The 12,060-nt window shown below is 29.8% G+C and overlaps 1 protein-coding gene across 3 annotated transcripts; it reads right to left on the minus strand.

The window, feature by feature from the left end:
* Window positions 1-604: 604 nt before the first annotated feature.
* Window positions 605-5,334, minus strand: LOC127239914 (protein ROLLING AND ERECT LEAF 2-like). 3 transcript variants are annotated; one of them, XM_051258295.1, is made up of 5 exons: window positions 5,219-5,334; window positions 2,807-4,069; window positions 2,498-2,706; window positions 2,193-2,416; window positions 605-1,625 (listed from the first exon to the last, which is right to left on the minus strand). In XM_051258295.1, the coding sequence occupies exons 2-5, from the start codon at window positions 3,951-3,953 to the stop codon at window positions 842-844; spliced, it is 2,364 nt and encodes a 787-aa protein (XP_051114252.1). In that variant the 5' UTR covers window positions 3,954-4,069; window positions 5,219-5,334; the 3' UTR covers window positions 605-841. The 3 variants fall into 3 exon arrangements, with proteins under 3 accessions (XP_051114252.1, XP_051114253.1, XP_051114251.1); XM_051258296.1 differs by lacking the exon at window positions 5,219-5,334 and adding an exon at window positions 4,807-4,932; XM_051258294.1 differs by lacking the exon at window positions 5,219-5,334 and adding an exon at window positions 4,412-4,474.
* Window positions 5,335-12,060: the final 6,726 nt, after the last annotated feature.

The following is a 12,060-nucleotide window of genomic DNA, read 5'->3' on the forward strand; positions in this document are numbered from 1 at the left end:
CGTTTATGATTGGGTTAGTTCAAATTGAATGGGCTTTAGATATGGGTCAGACAAATTCTTGATGGGCCTTGATACTGGATAGTCCAATTAGATTATAAATGGCCCAATAGATCCAATTAGATGGATCCTTATTACTGGTTGGCCCAATTGTGATGGACCTTTATTTCTGGATCAGTCTTGGGTCTTTGTTTTGGGTTGACCCAATATTAATTTGCTATCAAAATATATACTCCCTCTGTTCCATAAATACAGTCTTAATTGGTTAAACACGGATAGAAATATTGATATTATATTGGTAGTTGGTAAAAAATATAGATAAATTTTTTTTTTTTTTGCCTTGGAAATAGTTTTATAGTGATATAGTTATTTATAAAAATAAGACTATTGTTTTGGCACGGACAAAAATAATAAATATGACTTATGAAGGTGGGAGTACTACTTATTAATATATATGGTTGAATATTGGCTACTTTTTTTAAAAAAAACATATTCTGATTCCATCAAATCAGAAGAAACTAAAGCATTTTATAATCTCTCTGTTGTAAAGTCTTTTTAATATCATATTCGTAGTATAGTTACTAAAATAAAATAAAATCAAGAGAAATTCTCTTCCCAATTTCATGAATAAACTGATGTGACTCCTTTCTACATCCAAAAAAAAAATCCTAACTACCCTAAAAATTGCAATAAATGACACCCAAAGTTCCCAACTAAAATTCTAATCTACATCCCATCTTCAAAAAATTTACACTCAAAACTCCTACCCAATACAACAATACTACTAATAACAATAATCCTAATTATTATAATAACACATATATATTTATTAAATCCTAATTTCTTACTTGTCCTCTTTCCCCTCCAAACTCTGCTTGTTACTATCATTCTTACTTCCATTATTATTATTATTCTCCCATTTCTTGATCAGATCTGCATACCCTTCTGCTGACCCTAAAGCAAACTCAGTGAGTGCACTCACAGCCACAGACATTCCCGCACACACAACTCTTATCCCAACTTCACCCATCTTCTCTGCACTCATCACCACCTCCCCGCCGCCGCCGGAGGAGGCAGCGCCGCCTCCGGCCTCCACCATCTCCATGCTCCCGACCGCCGCTGCCCCCTCACCGGAAAACCTCCTCGACGGCCGGGAATCTTCCCGCAGCTGCTGGGCGTACAGCGAGCCGATTCCGGCGGCGAAGAAGTCCATCCCGTCGAGGACTTGGGCCTCGCCCATGGTGTCGAGGAGGTTCGACCATTGGATGCACGTGTCGAATATCGGCGGGGCGCCGGCGGCGGAGGAGGAGCGGCGCGGGGAGAAGGGGAACTTCGAGGCTGCATCGGGATCGGGACGGACGCAGCGGAGGAGCCATGCGGCGAGCGCGCGGACGTAGGATCGTTGAGAGACGATCCACGCGTCGAAACTGGCTCTCCAGTTTCGGAGCTCTTTCTCGAGGTTGGATGCCGACCGCGCGAGCCTGTGCGGCTCGGAGGGCGACACGATCGTGTATCTCTTCGTCCCCGAGAGCTTTGACGGCGTCCCGGCGAGTAAGATCTTGGCCTCGTCTAGCGTTCGTTTTTGCCGCTGGTGGCACTCCGCCATCACCTTCCACATCCTCGCTAACCTGTCGATAATTGATTCGGTGTTAAGTAGGAGTGGTTCGGTAAAGTATAACGAATTTTATACTGCATATTGATACTATAACAAAAATTCAATATGCTAGTATGGTATATATACTGTACTGTACCGATAATTCGGTATATCGATACATACTGTTTCATACCTAAATGTACTGATATATAAACTACTAAAATATCGAAACAATATACAGTATTTTCGGTATGATACTTTATTATACTGATATTATACTCAAAATTCAATATACCGGTATGGTATATATACTATACCGTACCGATAATTCAGTATATCGAATTATTCATACCGTTTCATATCGAAATATTCCGATATATGAAATACTAAAATATCAAAACGATATACAATATTATCGGTATATACTAAAATATCAAATTATATACCGTTATCGTACCGAAAATATTTGTTATTTTCTATTTTTGGTACGTTATGTGCGATATTTTGATAATTCGGTATTTTTTTCCGACTCCTATTACTAAGAATGTCATATTTTCGAAAAAAAGCGCGGCAGGATGTATATTCAAAAGGTAAAACATACCCTTGCACCAATTCTAGTAGCTGAGGTTCGAGTTCTTCGTCTCGAAGAGTTTCGATCCTCTTCGAGATGGCTTCAACGGAATGGATCGAAACTTTTATACGAGTATGGAGATCTCTTATGGTCGCCCTTGTTTTATCCACAAAAGACGGGTCCTCGCCTTTCGCGTCCTGATTCCTAAGCTGCAAACACTTCTTCTCATACGCTATCCGAACACGCTCGCCAGCCTGACAAAACAACATGTAAGAACATGGAATCTTGTTAAGAAATACTACCTAGTCGAGATTAGTCGAGTTTCAGGATCATACCCTAACTTCCTGATACAGTTTCTTCTCCCAAGCAAAGAGTCGATCCAATGTCGACTGATGACTTCCCGAAAACGCACACGATTCGTCTGAGAAGTCGCTGGTGCTTTCATATCCATCATCTCTTGAAGTCGAAGCGCTCACCAGAAACCTCGATGATGATGATCGTGAAGCTGACCTGAATAAGGCTACCGGATTCAGCATGTTCATCGCTGCAATCAAAAAAACAGAAGGATTAGATCTTCTAGATGCTCTGTTTTTCGACACGAATTCGAATCGAAATTGGAGGGTGTCGATTATTTCAAAAGATACCTGTGAGATCATTTGATGATGATGCATACTTAGCTCTGCTGGCCTCCAAAACGACGGACATTTCACCGGCAGCTTTACACGCGGCCGTGAATTGATCTTCGAGATCCTTAATAACTTCCGCCATACTTGTCGGCCTTCGGTTTACGTAAACGGTGAAGCCGGGGGTGGTTTCCTCTTTCGACTCGCAATCGGCGACAACTGTTTCCTTCTTATTTATTTGGCCGACATTTTGAGGTTTCGACACTTCTATGCTGTCGTGTTTCCGGGATGATGGTAACTCCCTGATGTCATCATCTGTTTCGACGTCACAATCACTGTCGTCGTCGTCATCGTCAGTGTCGTCGTCGGCATCTTCGACGACGACTTCCTCTCTCTCGAAGTTCATGTGATGTTTGTTTTTCTCGTCTCGCTTATCTACGCTCTCGTCAATTTCTTCGTATTCCGTCTCCTCTTCTAACTCCGGGATCCCTTCTTCTTCCCTTAATTGCTGAAGCCCGGTACTCTCGTCGTCATCCAGCATCGCCGGATCGAGGCTGCCACCGGTAGGATAGCCGTAGTAATCCAACGACGAAAAAGGGTTCCAGAAGAAATCCCATTGAGATGTCGTAGGCGATGGCGGCGGATAGTTAGGCCGATTGTTCGGAGAGTATTGGAAGAATGATGATCGCATCGGAGACGAGGATTGCATCCGGAACATACTGTCCATCCCAAAATGATGCGCCGGAGAAGAGTAAGTTTCGACTCTATAAGTTTCCGGCGACTGTGGAGGTCTCTCCTCGACAGAAACCGATGGATTCCCACCCGACTTGAAGCAGTGTATTCTGAAGGATGAATTGGGCTCCGGTTTAAATGGCGTCACCGAGAACGAGTTGGGAGATATGGAGATGAAGCCTTGGCCTTTCTTCTTGATCGGAGGTGTCAATGTAGGAGTCGTCGTTGTATATGAATCCAAGAGAAACTCACGGGGCTCATCGCCGTCAATGTATTCTCGTAGCGCAGCAGACACTCTTTTCATGGCTTGAATATACGCGACATGTCCCGAAGCAAATTTCATTCTCTGCTCGACAGCTTGTCTGATAAACTTCTTTCGATCTTTGCAAAGCTGGACTGACTCTTCATCATCCAACTTCGATGTAGAACATCCCATCTCTTCCCCTCTAGTTTTCGTTATGTCGAATGTATAGACTTTAGGAATTTTTCAGGCTCGAATCGAAGTGGAAATCGCAACGAATTTCCACAAGATTCATAAGGAATTCCTATCCCCTGCAAGGCCAAAAACTTGCATCATGTGGAAGCAGAATCACTAGAAGTATTGGAAACAAGAAAAGAAAGAGATAAAGACCAAAGCTATAATTCAATAGCCAACAATGGCAATAAAAACAACAATATCATATTACAATTAAATTCTTTACTTTGATCTGAAGACACCAGAAACACCCAAAGATAGCTTATAAAACATACACAATGCAAATAAAAACCTCACTTTAGCAGGTGAAAAGTAGTCCTAACCTAAGATCTTCAACATCCCCAAATTTCAAAAAATTTCCAAAATTGAGTCACAAAAAAAAAAAACCTAATTATGAAATGAAATTCAGCCTTGGTTACCTTGATAAGAGGGAAAGCTAAGTCAGAAACAAGCAGCAGTTCATCAAAAGAAACTACAGTGAATGTAAGACCACCGCCTTATTTAATCATATCAGTATTTAGATGACGAGAAAATCTTTATCAGAAAGTAGTAGTGGAAGCACAAAGCAAAAACACAATGGAAAAGCTGAAAACGAAAATTATCAGGAAATTAAAAATTTCTGAAAATGGTAAAATAATGCATACTTCCTTGAAACAAATCAACAGTAAATCTGAAATCCAAAAAATAAAAATAAAAATAAAAATGATTGAACAGAAGATTAAATGAGAAGGAAACATTTGATTCCACAACCGCTCGCCGATTAACACGAAGAGCGAAAAAAGGAACGCGAAGCTTTTTCAGTAAAAATCCGTACCTAAAATACTCGAAAACCGAATATCTCCACAAATCCAAATGCGAAAAATCTAAGAACAAACAACCAAAGACTACTGAAATGGTAACTCATAAAGCACACATCGAACTCTAATTTCTTTTCCGAAGCGATTCAGTACCAAAAATCTAGAAATTCCAGCAATCGGTTTACCACCAACATTTCTAAAAATTAAACACGAATCCGTGTAATTATCACACCTCGATTCACAAAAATCGCCGCGAAAACGACAAACAGCTGGCGAGGCGAAGACCAAGCACAGAGTAATAAAGGCATAAACCATACTTCCACAAACCAATTCATAAAATCAATTCCATTACATGTTTCAGGTCAAATCTCCACCATAACAAACAAACTGAATTGAACAGAAATGAGAATCGAATGAGAGAATCCGTACCTCAATGCGGAAGCTGTTCGCTTGATCACTGCTCTGAGAGAGAGAGAGAGAGAGAGAGAGAGAGAGAGAGAGAGAGACGTTAAGGAAAAAAAGCAACGGTCAAAAAATCTGTTTAAAGATAAGAAAAGAAGGGGAAAAATACAAAATTAAATAATAAAGCTAAATAAAGGGGAAGCATAAGACGACGTGCCTACAATATCACCCTTCTTCTCCTCAAATATTTCGAAAATGCCATCGCCAAATTTTTGTTTATAGTTAGGTCAATAGATTTATAAAATTTATTTTTAAATGAAGTAGAATAAAAATAAATTGACATGAATTCATTTCTTATTTTATTGATTATTGTTGGCACTTTATTCAAATATTCTCTCTATTTATTAATGTCTGGTTTTGGTTTTTCTATTATTTGATTAAGTTTTTATTTTATATATTAGAAATATATATATTTATATAATATTATATTAAATATTATATCTGTCTCATATTTTATAATTGTCATTTATTTTTAAAAAAATAATTATATATTTTAATTGAATTAATCAATTATCTTAATTTTAATATATAATTATTTATATTATACTTTAATTATTTTATTAATACATTTATTAAATATAATTATTCTATATTTTTTATCTACAATGAACATCATATTAGCATTTTTTTTGTATTATTCAAAAATATTTATTTATTATTATAATAAAAATAATCATATATTAATATTAAAATACTATTAATTTTTATAAAAAATTAAAATATAATAATATACATACAATTATTTTACCTAAAATGTAAATGACAAAATATCAAGTAATTTTACACACCTTTTTTTAACTAATAAAAAAAGTGTGTAAAATAAATCAATATTAACTCATCAATTATCAAGTTAGTAGTATTTTTTTTTGAGAAAAATTGTTATTTATTTTTTTATTGAGAAAAAGATTAAAATATTACTACATTTATTTTTTTATATAAAAATTTTATAATTAAATAGGTGTTTACAATCAAATATTAATTTTATATATATTTTAATTTAATAAAATAAAATTTTATGCAATAAATAAAATAAAAAATATTTTTTTATATTTATACCAAAATAAAAAAATAAAAAATATATATATATAATGTACCCAAACGATTGCATCGCAAAATTGATTTTATAAAAATAAGTACAATATTTAATTAGTTTATGCGAGAGAATAGTCATTAAAAGAGTGTGCCAAAGGAAGAAAGTTGGCATAAAGCCTAAAAAGGAATCAGCGGGACCCACGCAAAGAATTGGAGTATTAAATGACGATAATGCCCTTCACCGAAATGCCAATAGTGCTCTTTTTGATGTGAAGAGAATCCTGAGAACTATAAATATGAATGTCACTGCCCTATCTGTTGACCCGGCCCGAATCAAATCCTTTGGGTTTGGCCCAGTAACCCGATTTCAAAGTCAACTTTATATTTAATAGTTTTATAATTTTTTTTAAAATAAACAATTTTTTTTTTTTTGTAAGAAATAATATATTGGATTATAATATTTTCAGAAAAATAGTGCACACTAATTTTATTATTCATCTATTTTTTTAATATATTATTAAAATATTAATTTTTATATAAAATATTATATTTAGTAAATTATTCTTATACAAAAAGATCAAAATATAAATAAAAATAAGAATTGGACAAAGCCCATGGACATATTTTGATAAAAGCCTAATGGTGATTACCTTTCTGTATTGGGCCTTCTTGTGGCCCATTTTGAACAACTTATTATTTGTATATAGGCAAATTTGCACAGTTTTGTTTATTTGGTAGTATTATTTTTTAATTTATTATATTTAATATAAAAAATAATTAAATATAATATTTTTTTATAATATTAATTGAGATATATGTTGAAAAACTTTTGGTCGAAGAACAGGGTGTGTTCTTTTAACAAAAAAATACACACAAGTCCTCTGGAAAAAAAAAATTAATACATCACATATATTCATTATTTGTATATATTCTATACAATTGTTTGTACCTCTAATAAAAAAAAATACTCATTCAAATTATTTAAAAAACTAAATAAAATATGGGTTAATGTTTACAGAGGATTACAATACCAGTATAAAACAGAAATAATAATAATAATAATAATAATAATAATAAAGAATGTAGACTTAATTTAAAAGAGACCATATTTAAAACTACTTTATATTAAAAAATAGTATAAAATTTTGTTCATTAAAAATAATTTAATCCTAAAATAATTTGGGTTGTAGTATTGTTTAGCCTTCAAAAAGGAGGATTGAATTACGTAGCATTACATCATCTTACATACTTCCTCCGTTTCAAAATAAATGTATTATTTTTCTATTTTCGTTCGTTTCAAAACAATTGTCTCGTTTATTTATTTAGTAACTGTGGTCCCCACTTTATAACAAAATTATTCCTACTTTTTCAAACTAATTTTAATTATTACTCTAATCTACTTTTAAAAATTTTTAAAAAAGTAAAGACATTTTAGTCTTTTATATTCTACTTTATACTTACTTTTAATTAAATACTATTATTCTTTAATTTTCGTGTCAACACTCAATAAAACGTCTCTCTTGGGACGGAGGGAGTATTTTTCAATCTTTTTCCAAAGACTTGCTTGTAATTATATCCTCCCTCTGCCAAAAAGATAAATTGAAGTGAATATATTATAAAATATATTATGGAGTTATTAAAAAAATAATAATAGAGTAAAGTAATGAAATAACTATTATTTGTTAAAATAAAAATAAAAATATTATAATCCATCCAAACAAAAGCCTTAATAGAAACTTTGGGAACAATTACCATACTAGCAAACACACATAACTTCCAAAAATAAATAAAAATAAATAAAAATAGTTATAGTGGCAATCCCATCATCCATGGATCACTTACAATATAAATATTTATTCGTGGACCAATAATTCCTTTTTTGTATTATGAATTTTGGCCATTCATTTAACTTTAAATCTTCTTTATATATATATATATATATATTTCACAAACAAATATTACAGGACAAAATAATATATATATATATATGTGTGTGTGGCCAATTAATTAAGACAAGACCGAATAAGAGTTTAAACAAATTGGAAAGTTGAATCAGCTTCAATTCAACCATGTATTGTTCTGTCAAGCCACTATATATATATATATATATATAATATATATATATTTGCTTAACAATCTATCTATTTTTTTAATTTTAGTATGTCTCATAAAAAAATATTCATTTGCTTTTTGCACGTAATTTTAAAAATATTAGTATTATATTGGGATATAGTAGAAATGAAATAGAAATGACTAAAATAATCTTATTAGTATGTGTGATATAAATGTAATGATATTTTTGTAATATATTGTAAGTTGTAAAGGTATTTGTAATGTTAAGTAGATAGTACAGTTACTAAGAAAGGAAATGGATATTTTGTTATGAGACATACTAAAATGAAAAAATGGATACTTTGTTATGGGACGGAGGGAGTATTATACAAATGTCATTACTTTTATATCATACAATACTAATAGGGGTAATTTAGTCTTTTAACATTTATTTATATTTTATCTCAATATAATACTAATATTTATAGAACTCCGTAAAAAAAAACAAATGAATATATATATATATGAGACGGAGGGAGCATATAAAATGATGATTACAGTGCTGATTTTAATTGATGCTGATTTTTCACATCAGCACGCGTTATATATGCATACAGTACACATTAGTATTACACACAAGATATGTTATGTATAATAAAGGTATGTGCTTTTTTTTTTTTATAATAACAAATATGCTATATACAAGTATGTTATTTGCTAAAAAATCAACTATTGTGTGTGTTGTATGAAATTATAGCATGTGATGTTAGTTCATGTGTTGTATTTATATGTTATTAACATATACAATGTGTTGTCCGTAGTAGTGTTGTGTGTTGTTGTCACTATAATATGCGTGTTTTGTTCATGTGCAGTATTTATATTATATTAACGTATACGGTGGTGCTGTTTGTAATAATATTATATGTTGTGTAATAGTATACAATGTATTGTTCAACATTGAATTTTAAATTTAGCATTCTAATCGCCACCTATATGTATATGTATATGTATATATATATATACACATTGATATGACACTGTTTACTTCTGCTAAGCTTAGATATAGGCTCCGCTTATACAAGAGAGGGTTCATTTGTTTAGTGTTTTGATTTGAAGATATATATATATTATGTTAAGGTATATGGAATCATGTTAGTAATATAAAAAATAATACTTAATTCGTCTCAATTTAAAGTACTATTTTAACTATTTTTGTCTGTTGTACTCAAAAGTATTCATTTTTTAGTAAAAATATTTATACGTTAATACTAAAATATCTTTAGTTTTTTTTAAGGGTGTGTTTGTTTGGGGGTTTGGATTTTGAATTAAGATTTAAATAGTAAAAATTTTGAATTTGAATAGTTGTATGATGTGATATAAATAGGTGTTAATGTGATGTTTTGAATGTAAAATTAATTTTTAGTATAATATAAAAAATAAAAAATAAATGTTTGATTTGATATTTTTGGAGGAAAATTTGATGAACAGTATAATTTTGGTAAAATCCTTCAAACGAACAAACCCTAAAAAAAAATTACAAACGTACCATTATATATACAATTATTTTTTACATAAAATCAAAAGGCAAAAATGTCCGAATATCTTAACACTTTCACTAACCAACCAAATATTATTATTTTTTAATGTATTACAAAACTCCAAAAAGACTTTTTCAAAATAAAGCGAGAAGAGTACTTAAAAAAAAAAAAAAAGAAAAAAAAAAAAGAGAGAAACATGAAAAATCATACAAAGAAAGCGGCCATTTCAATGATGAAGGAGCACATAATATATATTTTATTCATTTACGACAAATCAAAAATTTAATATAAATATTATTTATTTATATTATTAATACAATTTTTTATACATAACCAAAAAATCGTGTTCATTAAAAATATAAAATAAAGTCACTCTAGTTTTCGAGTGAATATGTTTTTTGTAATTTAATTTTAAAAAATTATATTGGTGATACAAAAATAATATTCTATTTTGCTTTATTAATTTTTTTATCCAAAAATATATTATATTGTATAGAAGTGTGTATATATTTTATTTTGTTTTAATATTCACGGAAAGCAAAAAAAAAAAATATATATATATATATTATGAGAATATACTGTAAATTGTGCACATGCAAATGCAATACGATTAGTGCTTTTAATAATAGTAGTAGTCTAGTGACCTTATCGCCCTCTTAGAATAGACTGCTATTCGAGTCGATTATTTTCAAATAATAATAATAATAATAATAATAATAAATTGAGTATTTAGCTTGATTTAAAATAAATTCAAATAAACATATAAATAATTTTAGTTGAAATATTTTTTCCTTCTCTTTACAGTTCAATTTTTTTATTTTTAGATATATATAGATATATTTTACAACATATCCTATAAAAACATACCCGTTCAATCTCACCACAGTTGACACTATTTTTTTTTTTTTATGTCCGGTAACAATTGACATCTTTCTATTTTTGGTAAAAATTATTAAATCAAAAAGCATATTTAACAAATATAAATCAACTTAATTAACTACATAACATACAACATTATAAATGACGTACGACCCACCCTAAACCCCTTTATTTCTACCTCTCTCTCCTCAAAAAAATAAATATTTTTATCTATATTTAAAACTACACATCTTTTATAAAATTGATTTATGTTAATTATAAATAAACAAAAATATTTTTTTTTATTTACTTGTATTACAGAAAAAATTTTTCACTACAAAATAATATCATATTGCATATATTTTTTAATTGCTATATAATTTTTAAATATTTAAACATATATTTTATTTTTTTTAATCATATATATTAAATTTACTTTAAAAATATAAATATTATTAATTATAAAAATAATAATATCATAATATCATAACTAATTATTATTTACTAATTAAATATTTTTACCTTAAATACCATGTATCGGTTCAATTCCGGTGGGACAGAGAAAGAATGAAGGGTAAAAATTGTGAAATTTGTGATGATTCACGTTGGTTTAATCGTGACTTGACATTGATTTAAAATGAAATATTAATTTATTTTTTATTTAAATAATATTTTTGATATCATGAGAAAAAATAATATATATTAAAAATTATATAGAGTTAATTATATTGATTTTAATTTCAAATGCAACTAAACAAACCCAATAGTTATTGAAATTTATTGGTGTGATTAGGAAGGTATTTGATTGATTAAATAAAACTTACTAATTTAAAAAATTAAAAATAATAACTTCTTTAGTACATTTAAAATTAAGAATAATGTTGGTGTGATTAGCTTTTTTATTGTTTCAATCTCATAAATATATGTGTTATTTCATTTTGAAATAATAAATATTTATCCTGCTATTTGTATTATATTTTAAATTTAGTAATATTTATTATATGTATTGAATATGCCTTTTTTTTCATATAATAAAATTTAAAAATATATTAAACTTAATTCAATATATATTATAGGTAAGGCTAGAGTGCTCATTTTGTCAAATCAATCCCATAATTTACAAAAATTAATATATGTTACTTCCTGTGTCCCATAACAAAGTATTCATTTTTTTATTTTAGTTCATCCCATAACAAAATATTCATTTTTTTTTTAATAACTGTACTATCTATCTAACATTACAAATACCCTTACAATTTACAATATATTACACAAATGTCATAACCTTTATATCATACATACTAATAAGATTATTTTAGTCATTTCTAC

This window comes from Andrographis paniculata, unplaced genomic scaffold, assembly GCF_009805555.1.
Source record: "Andrographis paniculata isolate CXL003 unplaced genomic scaffold, ASM980555v1 Contig78END, whole genome shotgun sequence".
NCBI lineage: Eukaryota > Viridiplantae > Streptophyta > Magnoliopsida > Lamiales > Acanthaceae > Andrographis > Andrographis paniculata.